The sequence below is a fragment of the Dacryopinax primogenitus genome, assembly GCF_000292625.1.
Source record: "Dacryopinax primogenitus strain DJM-731 SS1 chromosome Unknown DACRYscaffold_16, whole genome shotgun sequence".
Taxonomy (NCBI): Eukaryota; Fungi; Basidiomycota; class Dacrymycetes; order Dacrymycetales; family Dacrymycetaceae; genus Dacryopinax; species Dacryopinax primogenitus.
In genome coordinates, this window is record NW_024467213.1 from 46,703 (window position 1) to 65,164 (window position 18,462).

The 18,462-nt window shown below is 52.0% G+C and overlaps 8 protein-coding genes across 8 annotated transcripts; 5 read left to right on the forward strand and 3 right to left on the reverse strand.

The window, feature by feature from the left end:
* Window positions 1–146: 146 nt before the first annotated feature.
* DACRYDRAFT_109906 (uncharacterized protein) lies at window positions 147–1,190 on the reverse strand (the record flags this gene model as incomplete). The annotated part of the gene is made up of 1 exon (XM_040768963.1): window positions 147–1,190. One exon carries the CDS (start codon window positions 1,188–1,190, stop codon window positions 147–149), a length of 1,044 nt encoding a protein of 347 aa, XP_040626078.1.
* Window positions 1,191–2,689: 1,499 nt separating this feature from the next.
* Window positions 2,690–3,241, forward strand: DACRYDRAFT_109907 (uncharacterized protein; the record flags this gene model as incomplete). Its single annotated transcript, XM_040768964.1, has 3 exons — window positions 2,690–2,930; window positions 2,977–3,107; window positions 3,155–3,241. The coding sequence occupies 3 exons, from the start codon at window positions 2,690–2,692 to the stop codon at window positions 3,239–3,241; spliced, it is 459 nt and encodes a 152-aa protein (XP_040626079.1).
* A 1,784-nt stretch (window positions 3,242–5,025) lies between these two features.
* DACRYDRAFT_109908 (uncharacterized protein) lies at window positions 5,026–6,000 on the forward strand (the record flags this gene model as incomplete). The annotated part of the gene is made up of 2 exons (XM_040768965.1): window positions 5,026–5,916; window positions 5,962–6,000. 2 exons carry the CDS (start codon window positions 5,026–5,028, stop codon window positions 5,998–6,000), a joined length of 930 nt encoding a protein of 309 aa, XP_040626080.1.
* Window positions 6,001–6,482: 482 nt separating this feature from the next.
* Window positions 6,483–7,211, forward strand: DACRYDRAFT_109909 (uncharacterized protein; the record flags this gene model as incomplete). Its single annotated transcript, XM_040768966.1, has 1 exon — window positions 6,483–7,211. One exon carries the CDS (start codon window positions 6,483–6,485, stop codon window positions 7,209–7,211), a length of 729 nt encoding a protein of 242 aa, XP_040626081.1.
* Window positions 7,212–8,737: 1,526 nt separating this feature from the next.
* Window positions 8,738–9,280, forward strand: DACRYDRAFT_109910 (uncharacterized protein; the record flags this gene model as incomplete). Its single annotated transcript, XM_040768967.1, has 1 exon — window positions 8,738–9,280. One exon carries the CDS (start codon window positions 8,738–8,740, stop codon window positions 9,278–9,280), a length of 543 nt encoding a protein of 180 aa, XP_040626082.1.
* Window positions 9,281–9,364: 84 nt separating this feature from the next.
* DACRYDRAFT_23803 (uncharacterized protein) lies at window positions 9,365–10,816 on the reverse strand. The gene is given in 7 exon segments (XM_040773400.1): window positions 9,365–9,503; window positions 9,516–9,580; window positions 9,596–9,806; window positions 9,820–9,899; window positions 9,926–10,013; window positions 10,026–10,147; window positions 10,196–10,816. The coding sequence occupies 1 exon segment, from the start codon at window positions 10,591–10,593 to the stop codon at window positions 10,333–10,335; it is 261 nt and encodes an 86-aa protein (XP_040626083.1). The 5' UTR covers window positions 10,594–10,816; the 3' UTR covers window positions 9,365–9,503; window positions 9,516–9,580; window positions 9,596–9,806; window positions 9,820–9,899; window positions 9,926–10,013; window positions 10,026–10,147; window positions 10,196–10,332.
* Window positions 10,817–11,995: 1,179 nt separating this feature from the next.
* On the reverse strand, window positions 11,996–13,465 carry DACRYDRAFT_17406 (uncharacterized protein; the record flags this gene model as incomplete). The annotated part of the gene is made up of 1 exon (XM_040771280.1): window positions 11,996–13,465. One exon carries the CDS (start codon window positions 13,463–13,465, stop codon window positions 11,996–11,998), a length of 1,470 nt encoding a protein of 489 aa, XP_040626084.1.
* A 1,793-nt stretch (window positions 13,466–15,258) lies between these two features.
* Window positions 15,259–18,218, forward strand: DACRYDRAFT_109912 (uncharacterized protein; the record flags this gene model as incomplete). The annotated part of the gene is made up of 11 exons (XM_040768968.1): window positions 15,259–16,013; window positions 16,064–16,206; window positions 16,257–16,567; window positions 16,625–16,781; window positions 16,833–16,915; window positions 16,980–17,043; window positions 17,092–17,295; window positions 17,353–17,495; window positions 17,547–17,645; window positions 17,694–17,777; window positions 17,829–18,218. 11 exons carry the CDS (start codon window positions 15,259–15,261, stop codon window positions 18,216–18,218), a joined length of 2,433 nt encoding a protein of 810 aa, XP_040626085.1.
* Window positions 18,219–18,462: the final 244 nt, after the last annotated feature.

Sequence of the window (18,462 nt, forward strand, 5' to 3'; positions counted from 1 at the left end):
ATTGACTCGAGGCAACACTAGTACTTCCCTCTCCTCATCTTTTCCCCCTCAGGCGACCATCTCACCACCCCCACACCGCTTGTCTTCATCTGCAATTCACTTGGGCGTCTTGTTGCTCTCTGGGCTGTTCTGGGTGCCTTGAGAGTCTACGGGTTGTTGGATGCAGGAGGAGGGGAAGGGTAGGGGACGAACTCGGCTACCATCAGCATCAAGTTGTGCGCATAGGAGGCCATACGTGCGTGATGCGGCTCACTGTCTTCTCCTGGCTGGAGATTTGCTGCATTTCGAACGTTTGCCGCAGAATGAGCCACGAACCAGACCTCTCGAATCTGGGTTGGCCTAGTCTCGTTGTCGTCATCTCCTGTCAGGTCGATCACCTGAGGAAGGCGGCGAGGGGCTTGACGTGAGCTTGGAGCCTGAGCTCCAAGCAGTGCCATGAATGGAGGAAGGCGGATTGCCCTCTTGTTCTGCCTGTTGGAGTCTTGACGAGCAGTTGGCTGCCTCCAGGACTCGTGTCTGGGAAGATGATCAGATGAAGCTGTAGAATGCGATGGGATTGGAGGAGGAAGGCGTCCATCGGCGTTGAAGAATCTCGGAAGGACTTGGTTGCCATTGCCTGAGTACTCCGAGCTACTGGTGGGGATGTGGGGTGTGACGGAGACCATTGGCTCTTGAGTTATGTTGGCCATGACGTCCGCTAGGACTATGTGCAGCCTTGGCAACTCCACATGACGACGGGTCCGGCGTGATTGACGGGTCGTCGTCGTTCTCGGGTGCGACCTGGCATGAGGGCCATGCTTCGAGCGACTACGGCCGGTACGCGCTGGCGTAGAATGCAGATATACGTCTGTGTTTGCTGTCGGCGGGTGGGCGTCGACAGTCTTGATCTCAGCACCATTTGCCGTCTCCTGGAGATTGTCGTGGTGTCTGATGCGCTGAGCGCGATGCTCGCCCATAGGACGCTCTTGCACATCCATCCGAGAGCTGGATGCCCTCGCGCGGAGCATGCCGTCACCGACTAACACGTGAGAGCTATCCTCATGCAGGACTCGCTCGTTGGCACTGATATGGGGATAACGAGGGTGGTCGGTGTACTGGGTGGTGCCCGGTGTATCTTGCCGGAATGGACGTCGCGCACGGGGTGCTGTGTTGTCCTCATTTCCAGATTCCGAACGAATTCTCTTGGACATGTTGACAGTTTAGAGTCGTTTAGGAGACAAGAACGAGTTACGGCTGTAGTTTGGCTGTAGAACGGTTGACCAGAGAAGGGGAAAGAAAATACGCAGCAACACAGACTAGAAGTTGTGAAACTAGAAAAGCAAGAGATGCGGTTGTGATAGAGTTGCCGTTCTTCTCTATCCGCCTATCACGTTGTAATCAGCGGCAGGTACCAGACAATTTGGATGGTTATGTCATTGACAAATATATGGACCGAGGTGAGTAGCAGCCTTCTGGGGAGAGCAGGACCAGAGAAGCCAGACCCATGCAGGTCGGCATCCTACACCACGGTTGTAAGGAATTCCGCAATCCATAGAGTTTACGCGCTTTCAGTAAAGAATTGGTGTCGTAAAGACTTCTTTGTGTTCCAAACAGTTCTGCAGCCATGTTGTTTGATGCTATAAAGGGTCTAGCTCCGTGCTATCCCCACTCTCCATCCAAAGTATTGATTAGACTTTTTTGTCATGAGGTCATCATGGTAAAAGGAAGATTACGGCAAAGCGCGGTCAGGAAACCACCATATCTCCTTTCGCCCTGCACCACGACTGTCTGTCGAGTGATCGGAGGCACTAGTAAACACTCCCTTTCACGATACGATCCGTCTGTTTTCACCTGGTAATTTAAAGGAAGGGAGTCCCTTATTGGCAAAGCGCGTTCTCCGAAGGTCGTGTGAAGGTGTTTCAACAAGCTCCTGCGGGGTTCTTTCTTATATCCGGCGAAAGGGTTCAGGCTTCTTGGTCGCTCAGAATCATTTACGTTCCGTGCCGATTCACACACGCGTTATTTAAGCTTTTGACTGTGCCGCAACACTGGCAGGGTTTATCAATACATATCAGGTAGAGGTGGTGTCAAAACTGATGCTCGTCAGTGGATATGATCTTGAACGAGAGCGCTGCTAGGATACCCGGGCAAAAAGTAAGACATTCTACAATACCATGTGAATCCGAGACGTGACTTCTGTTGGTGAGAAGAATGCAGTACATGGTCCGTTTGCTCACCTCTCGCAGGTACGTAACGCTGAGGACCACGGTGAATGCGATGAGCTTTCCAAGAATCGGATGAATTTCCCTTCCTTCCTCACACAGAAAATAATGGGCAGGATGTTCGAAGGATCATGGGCCGACCGAGTTGGAGAATCGCAAGGAGAAAGGATATGGGGAACGTCTCGGCTTTTACCATCGGCGTTTAACAAAGCTTCTGCAACTTGTTTTTTCGCGTAGATTCGTTCTCCTGACCAGAACCCGTCTCTTCCAGGTCCCAAAGAGGGCCTTTGAACAGGGAATCATGTAACACAGATGTCTTCTTTCGAAGCTCCATTACTGAAGAACTTCGACGTAGAAGAAGATTAGGATTTAAAATTATAGATACAGGTAAAGAAATGAGTACGAATTTATGAGCGTCAAGCAGAAGCCGGGGTCACAAAATTCTGTGGCAAGAGGTGCGTCATACCGAAATTGTGGAATTAGAGACAATGAATGACGAATCGCATCTGCAATGGATAGAACGAGTCACTACTGACGAGGATCCATCCACGTCGCCAACGGAGGCGTTGATGCGGCTCGACCTTCGCATCCTGAAGACGACACACACCGAGAGTGTATCAAGTTGGAACACATTCAGGCCCTTACGCCCAGGAGAAAATGTCTGTGCCGTCAACATCATCCCGTGCGACACCGTTTCTGTTCTCGAGGATGAGACGACATTCGGCGATAGTCATCATCGCTGCCGCTATTCTCCTCTAGTCTGAAGATCTGCCAGAGCTGTTCAGAAGACAAAGTCACGAATCTAGGCGGGAAGATGAACTCAAGCGGGCCATGCGCGAGCTCAACGCAGTTGACAACGAGGGCAATGAAGTCCTTCTTGTCTCGAGAGGGAGCGAGGTGTCGAGGGTACGTTTATGCCACACTTATCTTCATTCTACTCACCCAGTCCACAGGTGCCAATCCACCCAACCTCGGAGTCATTCGACCTCCCCCCCCGCGACGCTCCTCCCCTTCCCCACCGGCTCGGAGTGGGGATGTAGCTTCGCATTCGACGAGGTATTCAGCCAACGTGTACATCTGTAGCCCGATCCGCAATGTCAACCTCCCAACCCGCGCCGAGCCTTCACACCTGTATCTGCAAAAGAAGATCAATCGATACATGCGAACAGTATGCAATGCCCATTAGCTCCCTTCCACCCATGGTATTCCGCCGACAAAGATTTGCGGCTCCTGCTTGGCGCTCGCGCTCTTCAAGCTCCCATGCAGGCCGCGCTCAGCCTCTCAGCCTTTTGCACTCCCTTTTCGCATTCTCACCAACCCCGACGTTTCCGGTCTCACATCTCCCATCTCTCTTCCGCCTGAAGCGCTCCAAACATCGAGACATTCAGTATATGGATGTGCCACTCTCCCTCACGCTCAGGAACTACGACCTGTATTCCCTCCATCGCCCTGCTCGCAGCATACCAGGAGCAAACGACGGGATTGCAAGGCTGATTTTCATACCTTGGAGCTGGATAAGGTGGAGGAAAGACCCCGGAGCGGAGAGTCGGGCGTACACATGTAGTGGTCGAAGGTGGGCAGGGAAAAGGACGAACAGGATGGCATAACAACCCACCGTTCGCGAGGTTCTTCCTCCCAAGCAGTAATGCTCTGCTGTATGGATGCTGAAGATGAGACTATATGGGCATGGAGGATCACATCGAAAATGGACAAGCACCGAAAGAAGCAAAGCCTGGAAAGGCACGTGCAAAACGCGTGTTGAAGACCGAGTTTTTCCGGCATCATCCAATGCCAGCTCTCTCCCCAGCGCACATAAACATTGGCGGGAACGTTCGAATCTTCCCCTTTGCAAGTGAGCAAGAATTAGTGACGCGGCTGGGAAGCACGCAGACTTCTTACATTCGCACCAACAGATCATCGGAAAGAATGGCGCCCTGCCGACAGAAGACCATATGTGCTCGGAATGTTCTCATCGAACATCGGCGCTTTGCCGTCAAACAACGTCGCCGCTGAAATCGAACGCCATGCGATAGAACAGGTGCCTCTCTCTCGATCAGTGCCACTCAAACCTTGTCCGAGCACATGTGGAGGCCACCTACGACGATCCGGGCGAAGTGGGCCATGCGAGACAAGCTCAAGTACGACATCGAGCTCTTACGCATTGAGCACATGAGGATCGATACAGCGTATGAGCTGCGATTGAAGCTACTACGCGCGCAATATCAAGACGACTCAATGGTGATCCGAAGGCAATGAGAAGTACTGCCGGTTCTGGTCTATCGCGGGGATCCACACGCTTCCAGATGAGCTGCTCTCCGATATCATTCTCCTGGCGACAGAAGAAAGTCGCTTCACCCGGAAGATGACTCGCGCATTCATACACATAGCGCCCCTTGTTTGTCGTCGCTGGAGGGACGTGTGTGCGACAATGCCCCAACTCTGGTCCACTATCGTAATCTCAGTCAACTTCGGCGAATATTGTGGCGGCGGAAGAGCCCATTATTGGTCTAACATTCTCAAAGAGCTTCCAGAATTGCTTTCTCGGAGCCAGACAGCGCCCGTTAGCTTGGAATAGGATGAATCGTATCATCCAGATGCTCAAAACACGATTCCAACCCTCATCGCTACTTTGCAAAGTTCTCCCGCTTTCATTCGGTCCATGGACATCCGACTATCTCCGCTGCATGTCCGCGACGCGTCGAAATGTCTTGCCACGTCACCTCCTGTTCTGGAGTCTCTTTCCGTTCACAACGCAAGACATTACTTGGCATGGGGAGACCCGGAGAGCGATGTGCCGCCGTTTCCTCTGGTCTTGCAATCCAAAATGTTGAAGAGTCTCGCCGTTGACGGGTTCACAGTCTCGATGAAGAAGCGCAGCAATATGTTTCGCTCATCACTGAAGCGTTGGTCGCAGTTCACCGTAATCGTGGGATGCGAGGAGATGAAGGACGAATCAGATGTACAATGGATGGATCGAGTCGCTGACATGGCTCCATCCGCAGTGATACGCAAGGTATCAATGAGGGTCGACCTTCGCATTTTCAAGGCGGCACCGATGTTGCAAAGCCTCGTACTCGTTCTTCCCGTCGACCTTGTACACCTCAAATATCTCAAGTTAGAAAACCTTCAAAAGCTCCGGCTCGATGTGCAGACGGAGGACGAAAGGAATCTCTGTTTATTCAACCAGACCATTGGCATGCCCAACCTTCGTATTTTAGATTTCATCCGACCTTGGCGATTGAAATCCGCCGAGGATGAGTTTCTCCGACAGGTCATTTCCATGGTCAGTTCCCTCGTATCCCTCCGTTTAAACGGTTACTGGCTCGAAATGGAACCCTTGGAAAAGATACTACGAGCGACGCCACTACTACAATCGCTCAGTCTGTCTGGATGCGTTATCACTCCCGAAATGTTAGCTGTCCTCCACGGTAGCCAGGATGTTCTATACCCCGGACTTCGAACCCTGGTTCTCAAGAATGCGTCCGGGATGGATCCGGATGGCCCCCATGGTTTCTGCCCAGAAGACCTGTTGCACTTGGTTCGATCGAGGGCGGAAAATGCAATCCTGGGACGTTGTCGTAAACTTCAGGCAGTAACTATCCGGAAGTCTTTATTACGACCAGTCGCAGTACACGGCAATGCCGAACCTGACTGCGCCCAGTGGCCAGCGCCCCCTTTGTTAGATCAAGGTATTCTTGAAGCCATGCATGATCACGTAGCTGAGATACACTTTTGTCCTTTGAGTTACTGATGTAGCTAGGACACGAATCACAGAAACATCAACTCTGCGACTTTTTAGTCCTGTTGATGCAAGCGACAGATGTTTGGGGTTTTGGATGTTTCAGGCCATATTGTGATGAAAATACACGTACCTGTTGGCAGCAAACAATGTTAATGTGCTCTGAGGGAAAGAGGTCAGAACGGCCTGTCACTGTGCGCCTAAAAAGGAAAGAGTTCGGATAGTCACGTGCAGGACACGTCGAACACGTTGGGGGAGTTCTCTCGCCTTATCCGCCAGTAGTGCCAATCACCCTCTCCTTATTTCACACAGGTGTTCAAGTTCCAGGGTGACCTTCAAAGGTGAGCAAAGAGTGATGAAAATTCAATGAACAGGCAGATGTCTTACGCGTTTACGCCAACAGAACGTGACGTACAAACGATGTCCCCTAACCGGCAGACACTGGGGCCACATGTCCCCGAACATTTCCTATCGAATACCGGCGCTTCGCATTCAAACAACGTGGTCCTCGTTATCGAACGCTGCACGACAGAACAAACCCCATGATATCAATTCCAGCCGCTCCTGTATGGCCCAACGGCACATGGACGCCCCCTTCGACGATTCGGGAGAGGTGTGCCCTGCGACACGAGCTCAAGCGTGAGATTGAGCTCCTGCCCATTGAACACATGAGGAGCGACACAGCGTATAAGCTCCGATTGAAACTTCTCCGTGCGCAGTATGAAAGCGATTCAAGGTTGATTCTGGCCAAGCGCCTTCAGAAGCACTGCCAGTTCTGGTCTATAGCGGGGATCTCCACACTTCCCGACGAACTGCTGTGCGATATCATTCTCATCGCAACGGAACAAAGTGACTTCATATCGAAGATGACACGCGAATTCGCGCACGTGGCCCCGCTCGTTTGCCGTCGATGGAGAGACGTGTGTGCGACGATGCCTCAGCTTTGGTCTACTCTTGTAATCTCGGACACTCTGCGGCACCCGACTTGCGACTCTGTTGGAACGCAGCGTTGGTCTAATATTGTGAAAGAGCTTCCAAGATTGCTTTTCCGGTGCCAGGGAGCGCCTGTAACGTTCCGATTTACTACCCGGGACCTGGATGCGCAAGCGACTATTCCAACGGTCTTTGCTACCTTACAAACGTCGCTTGCTTCTATTCGTTCGGTGGACATCCAATTATCAGCACCCTATGTCCGCGACGTATCGAAATGTATTGCTACCTCACTTCCTGCCCTGGAGTCTCTTTCTATTCAAAACGCAGGATATTTCTAGTCCGGGGGATACCTACCGCCGTTCCCACTTGTCTTACACTTGACTCAGTTGAAGAGTCTCACCGTCAGGCAGTTCACTCTCGTGACAGACACTCGAACCAACAGCATCTCCCACTCTCTGACTTCCTTAAAACTGGGGAATTGGACGGAAAATGTGGAACTGGAGGCAATGGAGGACGAATCGCATATACAATGGATAGAACGAGTCAGTGCTGACCAAGCTCCATCGGCAGTACGAACGGGGGGCCTGATGCGGCTCGACCTCCGCATCCTCAAGGCGACACCAATGGTGAGAGCCTCGAAGTTACTCTTCCCCTGAACTTCCTACACCGGGAGTATATCAAGTTGCAACACCTTCACACCCTTACGTTGACATTCGGAGGTGGTCGTGACCAAGACGGGGAAATGAATCTCCATTCCTTCATTCAGACCATAGGCGCGCCGAACCTTCGAGTTTTAGATATCCGCGAACTGTATGGGATAAAAGACAGGGACGTTGATTTTCTCCGACCGGTCCTATCCATACTCCATTCCCTCACGACTCTCTGTCTGAGTGAGTTCTGCATTCATCCCGATACCTTAGAGAGAACACTACGAGCGGCGCCACTGCTTCAGGAGCTCCACCTGTCTGGATGCGTAGTAACCTCGGACATGTTGGCTGTCCTCAACGATAGCTTAGACGTGGTTTGCCCCGCACTTCGAAGTCTGAAGCTCGACTTAAGGTACAGCGCATGGCCTGACAGTGACAATAATTTCTCCCAAGAAGATCTGTTGGACTTGGTTCGATCTAGATCGGAATATGCAATGCTGGGACGTTGTCGTAAATTTCAAGAAGTAACTATCCGGGCACCTTTACTGCGACGACTCTCAAGCGTCGTTAACGGAGAACTTGGGGAATGGGAACGTGGTTGGGCTGGTCCCTACATGTTGGTGGACGAAGATATTCTGGAAGCCATGCAAGAACACGTGCACGAGATTTATCTATGTCCTTGCTGATGTAGCTAGGATAAGAATCACAGCAACATCACATTTCCCATGTTTTGGTCCTATTATATAATCTTTGCATGTGTCAGACTTGCCTGCCTACTTGCCCCATGTCCATCGTACGACAGACGCACCTTTTCGCGTCCTCTCCCACGACGACCATCAGAGAGGATGGCTAGCCCAGGAACATCCGCGCAAACCACTCCATTTCTGTTGTGGAGAACAGGACCAGCTATTGTAATCATCGCCGTCGGGATTCTCCTCCAGTCGCGCGTTCTGCCAGACCTGTTCAGAAGACGAAATCACGGATATCGACGGGAAGATGAACTCGAGCGGGTCATGCGCGAGCTGTACTAAGTTGACAGCGAGGGCAACGGCGTACTTCTGGTACCGACAGGGAACAAGGTGTCGAGAGTACGTTTATCCCAGACTGGTCATTCTACTCACCCAGTCCACAGGTGCCAATCCACCCAACTTCGGAGACACACCACCTCCCCACCGGCTCCATCCTGGGTATCAATCCCGTCTTTCTCTCTCAGCTTCATGGCATCCGAGGAATCATTGATGCTGGCCATCCTCAGCGCAGGTCAAGTGCTGATGGGCAAGGTGGGCGTTGCGGTGGAGCCGATTCTGCAAACGGACCACCGCTCCCATAACCTTCTGCCTATCCGTCATCTCGCCAACGGCAACGGTCTTAACCATCACGCCGCCCAGTTCCGAGTCGTCCGACTGGGGATGTACCTTCGCACTCGACGAGGACATCAACCAGCATGCACATTCTGCCCCAATCCGCAATGTCAATCTCCCAGCTCGCGCGCAGTCTTCACATCTCTATCCACAGAAGAAGAGATATCGATACTTGCGAGCAGTGTGCAAAGCGAATTGACTCCCATCTCCATATGGTATTCGGCCAGCAAAAAATTGGTGCCTTCTGCTTCCACGTTCGATCTCTTCACGCTCCCACGACAGGTCATCAATGTCGAGAAGAAGTTCAGAAGGGGCTCCTCTTCGACCACTGGAACGATCCACCAGACGCGATGCTCCTATCCGATGACCCCGCCGAGGTTTATCCGTAGCAGGATCTGAAGCGATTATGCCTCAAACGGCCTTTGAATGTCAACAAGCCGCTCATAGAAGCACTCCAGCGGCGGCAAGCAATGAGACTAGGCCCTTGTACGGCCGGGTAGCTGCGTGAGGATGGTTGAGAGATATGGGTACACAACGCATGGATCAGTGCAATATCAATGATATTGGGATGGGCGGTCGGTGTAAGTACCCTGGGTCAGTCGTTATAGTGCTTGCGTCGGGGATTTCCAAGGGTGACAAGTTAGATTGCGAAAATCCGGCTGAATAGAGACAGAGAAGAGCGCTGTGGGGAGAAATCCGCCCATGTCAAGAGCTTCTAGAGAATGCAACGGGATAGGCGGTCTAGGATCGGTGGAAAAGGTCATCGATGGGGTGAATATTGACGTCGCCACAGAAGGAAAGCTTCTTCAGATTTGGGCGCCTGGAGATAACTTCAAGGCACTCGCCAAGGCGCGCTTGAATATGATCCGTACCACAGCTCGCTCAACTTCAGCTCTTGCAATCCGGATAGAGCATCTATCACACATGGCAGCTGAATCCTTTGCACAGAGGCGTTGGAAAGGGCCGGCGTTTGCTCTTGGAAGATGTCGAAGACTGTCGCATTCTCCTTCGTTGTGTGCCTCGCTCCTGCTTACGCAGCAGAGATTCAGAGTGCGTAATTTTGGCGCTGCCTGATCCACGGGAGTAATCAATAGCCGCACATCCCAATCTGATCTTGTTATGAAACAAATCGGTCATGTCGATTTCAATGTCCACAGGACAGATCTTCGAACGAGAGCTGAAGCATTGTGCACGAGGAATTCGGATCGTCCACAACCTCGTACGCAGATACACCTCCAAAGCGTCGGCATAGAGAGTGCAACTTCTCTGTGCAGCTCGGTCAGATTGAATGACAGCGCAATTCATACTACTCACCGAAACTGAGTGTTCACGTGAGAGAGGCAAACAATACTTCTCCACGCCGGGAGGGCTTGTGGCTCATTGAAGACGGGTAAAATGTAGTCAAGTAGGAATCGTCCTCGTTCGCCAAGTTGAAAATATGTTTCAAGATATCATGCCGCATCTTGGTCAGATTCATTCCAGCAGACTCTCCTAGTTGCCGACGTCCATACGTCATCCACCAAGGCTCCTTTGGGGGAGAGACCACCGGTGATGTTGTTGACGGATTCGCAAGGCCATTTGTGGTTGCTTCCTAGAATTTCGGGGAGAATACCGTGTTCTCCTGAGTTAACGTGGCAGAGAGCATAGGAGAGAGGACAGCGGCGCTGAGTAAGAGAGATCAAAGAAGACGTTCTTGAACTGAACGGCCTCATTCGACCCGCAGGCCCTGATCATAACCAGGCAGGTTAAGCAACCTGGTAGGGTGTGGAGGCTTGCGATTCTCACGGGAAAGAGCAAGCCTCAATCTGGCTTCTCCCCTGAGCGTCCACTTATGTCGATAACGAGTGATGTGTCACTGCATTCGCTAAACATGTGCGTTTTTCGTTTGCTGTTGTATGGTTCTCGCCTTCCGAAAGATGCAGAGTGATACCCCTCGACGAATCGGGGGAGAAGAGGAGATTGGGAGGCGCAACGCGCGAACAGGAGAAGTCTGGTTGGGAAAGGGGGGATCGGGAGGCTTCGATGTTCAGGGGTCGGTTGTCGAACGGGTTGGAGTATTCTTGCCGCATGCCTCGGCTAAGAGTGGGGATGAGCGTGCGTCAGTCAGACGGAGAGCAAATAAGGCAACACGTACAATATTTGGATGATCGTCTTATCCCCATTAGTGAACTCAAACCCCCCGGTAACCTCTTCCACTGATGTTATCATTGAAGCATCCGTTTCTCTTCTTCGGCAGTGGCAAGGAAACTGCAAGTCCTCATGAACAGCATCGTCAACCTCCGCAGTCCTCGTAATCGGAGCAACAGTACTCTCGTCGCTCTACGGAGACCTCAGGTCGTAACCTCTTCCGAGAAGGGTATTGTCCAGGGAAGACCAGCATCTCCACCTTATCCATCGCGTCGACGAAACTAGCGCGAGAAACGCGTTTCTTCCGCGTCTGTGGGGGAGTTGGGATCATCGAATGCTGTCGTTTGAGGTTGCGACGCGCTGGAGGGTGGTGTGCACCCAAGGGGTGAAGGACAGCGATAGGAGAGGAATCGAGTGGTATCGTCCAAGTCTTCGTAGGGAAGAGGGTCGCGGGTGGTAGAATGAAGGATGGATGAAGGATGAACAACGACTGAACAGTGGTGCTTTGACCTCAGAGACTCGAACGCCGTCTATTCAAGTGCGTGTCTTGAATATCGTCTTGTCGTCGTCGATAGTGGACGCGCTGAGATGACCAGTGAAGCATGTGCAGTATGCACTGCCTTTCGAGGGATATGTATGAGTGAAATGAGACGAAACACAAGAGTGGAAGGAGGAGGAGGAGAGGGGCACAACAACAACAAGGGCAGTGGCGGATACTTCACCATCGATGGTACGGATACATTACCCAGAGTAATTTCATTATCACATTGCCTCCATAATTAAATGCATTTCTAAATGGACATAGAACGACATGAGGCATATTCTATTTACATCGATAACTCCAGGTGGAGGAGGTATATCCATGGCTCAAAGGTCCTCATGACTGACCGGCCACTCCCCGTGCGCAACAATATTCTTTCCCCTCATCTTCTCTCGCCGAGCCAACCACCGAATCAGCGTATCCTCATTCTTCTTGACCATTGCACATCATCTGCCACTGTACCTCGTCTTGACCTCTAAGACTTTGACGATATCAAACTTGCGGCTCTTGCTGCTTTGCTGTTTATTCTTGGGGGTCTTGCAATTGGTACTCGGACGCTGACAAACTTGGGCAACTACTTTGCACCCTCCTTTGGTGTTCACCCATCGAATACTCGGCCAAGCATAACGGACCTTGGGCTCGTTGTTATGCTCTTGTGGGATCGTATCTTGATCTGGAAGGCCTTCCAGGGCACTGTCATCAGTGCTGCTGTCGTCCTCCCAATCAGTAGCGTCTGGGTCGTCCCTTCTCTCCCTTTGCTCCGTAGTCGAGTCCACTCCACTCCCTTCCCCGAGGGCAGGAGGGTGAGCCGCCCCTCCGGAATGGAATTCACTCCCCGGGAGCGCGTACTTCCTTTCCCACTCTATCTGCTGCTTCCGCTTCCCTCTCTGCTTCGTTTCGATACCACTCAGCACGGGGCAAACGATCTTCTTGCCGTCCAGTCCCTGATGCCGGCGGAGTGAGTCCTGCCTCAAGTAGGAAGAACCGCAGTACTGGCACTGGAAGCCAGGCGCGTCCAGGCCTCCGAATACCAAGGACTCCACGTCAAAGCCTGGTCCTCCGCGGCGCCGCATCGCCGCTTCCTCCTTGAGGTGTGCACCCAGGTGCCGGTCTAATACCCCACGTTCAGGGAAAAAGACGTTGCATCGAAGGCGAGGGTAGTGCGGGCTGGGATAAGGGCAAGCGAAGCCTGTCCTGATTTCTTCGCAGTCTGTAAACTCTCGTGCCTTGCCCTTGCCCTTGTCCTTCTTGATGTTCTGGCTGGAAGTGTTGTGGACCAGACCCCCATTCTCAAACACGAACCCGAACGTTCGAGTCTGGTTTGGTCTGACTTCCTCCTCCTCATCTCCAGTCAGGTCGATCACGTCTGGAATGGGGTGTGGAACTGGAAGTGGTGCTATGGTTGGAGGAGAGTGGATTGCGTTCGTGTTTTGTGTATTGGACGGCTCTTGGGGAACGTTGGGGCGCGTCCAGGACTCCTGTGTAGGCGGATGACTAGAGGAGGCCATAGGACGTGATGGGATCGGAGGAGGGAGGCGTCGATTGGCCTTGAAGAAGGTTGGAACGAGTCGATGCTCGTGTGCATAGGTGCGCTCTATGCATTCAACCTCGGGTGTTTGAGGAACGGAGGAAGGGTGTTGGGCTGGATAGTTTCGGTTGGCAGGGACGAAGCTTGAGGGTTGGGAAGCTTGCTGAGCACCTTGCCGTGACAAATCCTCCCACTTGCTGACAGGGATATGGAGTGTGACGGCAACCGTGGGTTCTTGACTCAGGTTGGCCAAGAGATCGTCCAGAATCGCCTGCAGTCTTGACGAGACGCCAGGATCAGGATTTTGGCGTCTCTGGCACTGCGATCCGGCAGGAGGGGCAGTCGAGGGGCTACAGCCGGCACGCGCCGGCGTAGAATGCAAATACATATTTGTGTTTCTCGTCGACGGGTGGGGTTCGACGGTCCAAGTCCTCAGCAGCATATGTCGTCTCTCGGAGAACGTCGTCATGTGTGCTGAGCTGAGGGGGATGCTCGCGTATAGCATGCTCGTGGAGATCCATTTGAACGCTGGTCCGGCGGAGGATACTGTCACCGACTAACCAAGTGGGAGGGTGCCTCATGCAGGGCCTGCTCGTCGGCACCGATCGGGTGATGACCAGTGTGGTCGGTACAGGCAGAGGCGCCAGGCGAACGTTGCCGGAACGGACGCCGCGCAGGGGGTGCTGCGTTGTCTTCAATTCCAGATTCCAAACGACTCCTCTTCGACATGCTGACAGTTTAGACCGCTTTGCTTTCAAAGGAGACAAGGACAACTTACTGTAGAAAGGTTGACGAGAGAAGGGGAAAGAAAATACGCAGCCACACGGACGAGAAGTTGTCAAATAGAAAAGCAAGAGATGCAGTTATGATAGACTTGCCGTTCTTCTCTATCCGCCTGTCACCTTGTATTCGCGGGAACAATCAGCGGCAGACATGAAACAAGTTGGGTGTATGCCTCAGGGTGGTTCGGCGCCTAACCATATCAAGCCCAGCCGAGGAATCCGATGGAAGCGTGGTTACTTGACAGATATATGTGGACCGAGGTGAGTAGTAGCCTTCTGCAGAGAGCGGGACCAGAGAACCCAGACCCACGACAGGTCGGCATCCTGCACCACCGTCGTAGCAATCCATAAATTGCACGCCCTTTCAGTGGTAAATACAAATACTTCTTTGTGTTCCAGACAGTTCTGCAGCCACGTTGTTTGATGCTATAAAGGGTCTAGCTCCGTACTATCCCCACTCTCCCTCCAAAGTGTCAATCACACTTTTTTGTCATGGGTTCATCGTGGTAACAGGAACAGTTCACGGCAAAGCGCGGGCAAGAAACCGCCATGTCTCCTTTCGCGGCCTGCACCGCGACTGTCTGCCGAGCGATCAAAGGCAGTAGTAAATGGCAAACACTCCCTTTCACGATACGATCCGTCTTTTTTTTTTCACCTGGTAATTAAAAGGAAGGGTGTCCCTTATCGGCAAAGCGCGTTCTCCGAAGGTCATGTGAGGTGTTTCAAAAAGCTCCTGCCGGAAGTTGTTACTTATCTCCGGCGAAGGGTTCGCTTCTTGGTTGCTCAGAGGCATTTACGTTCCGTGCCGATTCACACACGCATTGTTTACAGTTTCGACAGTCAGAAAGAGTTTACTCATGTTCATTAGGTAGAGTGATGTGTGTCAGAACTGATGCTCGAAGATAAAATCATGTAATGAACTCAGTTGACATGATCTCGAACGAGATATCTGCTAGGCTACCCTCACAAAACACGGTAAATGTCAGAATACCCTTGCACTTCGAACATTCTTGTGTACACATGTATTGGTGTTTGGAGATCATGCGAAGTTATATGCAGTGCAGGGTCCGTTTTCTCATGTATCGCAGGGAAGTAGCGCGGATGAGTACGGTGGAGTGATAAACAGCTTTTCAAGTGTCTGATTTTGCAACGATCCTTAGACATGAAAAATGAACAGGTTGTTTGAGGGAGCATGGGCCGACCGAGTGGGAGAATCGTATAGCGAAAAGGTATGGGGGAACCTATCGGCCTTTACCATCGGCCTTTACCAGACGAATTTTACGACCCTGGCTTCCCTGCCTGACGCGTCCTCTCAAAGCAATATAATTTTGTGCTCATTCCTCTACCTCTATCTGTACTTTTAAATCCTAATCTTTTTCTACATCCGAGTTCTCTAGTAATGGAGCTTCGAAAGAAGACTCCTGTGTCATATGCTTCTCTATTTGAAGGCCCTCTTTCGGACCTGGAAGAGACCGGCTCTGGTCAGGAGAGCGAATCTACGCGCAAGAACAAGGGCAAGAGTCGCACCATACCTGCAGAGAGCGAAGAGGAGAGTGATGAGTATCAGCCTGTGGATGAACTCCCTGAAGATCCGTCGCCACCTCCCTCTGACGCCGATGCTGAAGAGGAAAAAGAGGTGGAGGTCGAAAATGAGGAGCCCACAACCAAGGACGACCGATTCGAGGATGACTCCACGCCCCGCAAGGCGTTCGTCGGCGGTGGTGCGAACTCAAAGGCGTTTCGAAAAATGTTGCGACGTACACCTTCCCCTCCCCCTGATGCCCCAAAGCGTGTCCAACTCGAGCGCCTTGCGCCGTTCGTCAACAAAGTGACCTCAAGTACGCATCAAGCCAAGTTCTCGACGCGCTTTCGAGCGGTATCACTCTACTTCCCTCTTACGACAAGGCGGCTTGCAAGCGAACCAGAGGCATATGGGTTCGGAGGATGGGGAACAGAGGTGCCTACTAGATGCTCGGGGGAGACGGGTCCGCTCAAGCGGTTGATGACAGCAGAGACAAAGATGAACAGCGGTCCGAGATGGGAGACACTGGAGGACAGGGGCTGGTTTCGAGAGAGCACAGAGACTGATGCGAGGCCAAGGGTATGGGAGGAGGTGAGAATTCAAAGGAAGTGCCTTAAGATCCTCAGTCAAGAGTAAGTACCGACTCTTCATCATGAAGCTGCATATACTCACCTTTCTTCAGGGAAGCTGCGCCTTATCTACCTTCTTCATCAGTTCTCTCAGAGAATGGGGCCTCCCTGCCTCCCCCTCCACTGTCATGCTATTTTGGTCGATTCGGCGAGCAGCAGAAGCGCACAATGAACATGCTCGATTCGTTCCCTATGAGTGTGTCCCTTCACCCTTCTTCACTTCTGGGATATCAAACTGTTTCGCAGGCGAATATATCCCGTCCTCTAATGCCCACATCCTCAACGCTGGTGGTCCTGTCCACGGCCTCTCCTGGTGTCCGGTACACCCGTTCGACTTCCCAGATAACACACCCCTGACTCACTGGCTCGCTGTCTCAACCTTTGCTTCTGCTCTGGATCAGCCAACCATTGGACAGCGTTGTGAGATCGGAGCGGAGAAAGGGTGTATCCAGATTTGGTCTGTTGAGAAGGAGGGCGCGAAGTGTGAGATAGTGCTCTGTCTGGAGGACGGCCCGGCTTGGCAGATCGAGTGGTGTCCCCTTCCAGCTAATGACGTGGTGCGTCGTATCTACACAACTTTTGACCGATAGCGCTGATGAGTGGTTCGAGTGTAGAAAGGATCGCTGCGCAAGATGGGCCTCTTGGCTGGCTGCTTTCGCTCCGGCCATGTTTGCATATATGCAGTTCCGTATCCCGAAACAATCAGACAGTTACAGGGAAAAGCAAAGGGCAAAGGCAAGGTGGTCGCTGTGGAGGGAGAACCCGTACATGGTGCGTCATTTCGATCAAAGCGATTGCATGGAATGCTAATCCTCTCTCTAGTCCAGTTGCAGCCAATTGTACGATTGTCTGTCGATGACGCTGGCTGCGTTTGCTTCGATTGGGCGAACTCAGGACTGATCGCCGTAGGTTGCACAAACGGTTTGTCTGATTCGTCTGGATATTGTGAATCATGACATGACTATGAAGTCAGGCAGTGTCGCCGTTTTCGATATTGCATCTATCTTTCAGAATCTGGACAACCCTGATCCCGGTACGTACAAGACGTTTCAACGCGGGTAACTGGCTAAACCACAAGCAGTCCTACGCCTCCCAACGCACTACCTTCCCATGCACCAGACTTGTGTTTGCTCTGTTGCCTGGGTTCGTGCTCCGCCACAAGGCATAGACGGGCGTTTGCAGCTACAGGGAAATCCGACGTTGCTCGCTTCGACCGCCTATGACGGACAGAAAGTGCTCGTCGATATCCGAGACGGCGTGACCAGTGTACTCGAGCGGATGCGAGGTATGTTCAATATGTTCACACGATTTGTACAGGATGTTAACGGATTCGGATTCGCAGATTGGGGAACAGCAGTGAAGTTCAGTACATTCAGCGGCGGACCCATCTTTGTGGAGCAAGATTATCGCATCAAACACATCTCATTGGCTACCGTCAACCTAGGACGGGGTACCATGCTCATGGACGCGACTGGTCCTATTTGGGTGTGTTTGCTGCAAAGACGAATGAAGATGATTGCTGATGAAGGTTTTCAGGATCTCACGACATCAGATTTTCATCACGGCATCGCCGTTGCCAGTGCAGATGGGGCAGTACATTACGGCACTAGTGGCAGACAGCATAGTAAAACCGCGGTGGGCCTCTTCTCCTAGTCCTTTTCTCATTGATCTCATTGCTCTTAGCCACGGATTGTCCAGCCGTTGTATCAGATAGACTATAGTCGAAATTCCGGTGAGCTTCGTATGTTGGAACAGCTTCAGCCACGAGTATGTGCATAATTGCCACTTCTTGTCCGATATCGTAACCCTGTTTGGTAGGAACCCCGACAAACCGAGGAAACATACGCCATGAATAAGAAGAAACGCGAGTCAAGAAAGACAAAAGTACCGTCGGAAGGTGTGACTGATGGTGTCGAGATACCACCCACCTCGGACGGTGCAGAAGATCGGATTACACAGGCAACTGGTGCATGGTCCCCGGAAGTGAGCATATACCGCGTGTCTTGGTGCAATGGAGCCGGAATGGCGAGAGCACAGATGCTAGCAAGTGGTGGAGCTAGTGGACTAGTGAGAATTGACTGGGTGCGAGGAACATGGGAAAAAGGGATCATGCCCTGGAGGAAGGTGGAAATTCTGAGAGGGGAGGTGGACGGCGTGGACGACGATGTTGAGAAGCAAGCAGCAGAAGACGCTGAGGATGATGATTGATTGATCTGCCGCAGCTTGTCCTTGCTTCTGCCAACCGTCTGTATCCTTGCAACGATCAAATTGTATCACTTACATTGTACGCAATGCAACCTTTGCGCATCAGCGCACACGCATACCTGGATGTTTGGCAGAAAATAGAATGGACCCAACCGCGCCATCAGGCCTTTTCACACAAACGTATATGGGGAGTGTCTCATGGAATAGCCACAACTTTGCGCGAAAGCATAAATTGGCATAGAAGGTC

Excerpts from the sequence above, each read along its gene's own strand:
- DACRYDRAFT_23803 (XM_040773400.1), bottom strand. The coding sequence starts at position 10,593 with ATGAGGCCGTTCAGTTCAAGAACGTCTTCTTTGATCTCTCTTACTCAG.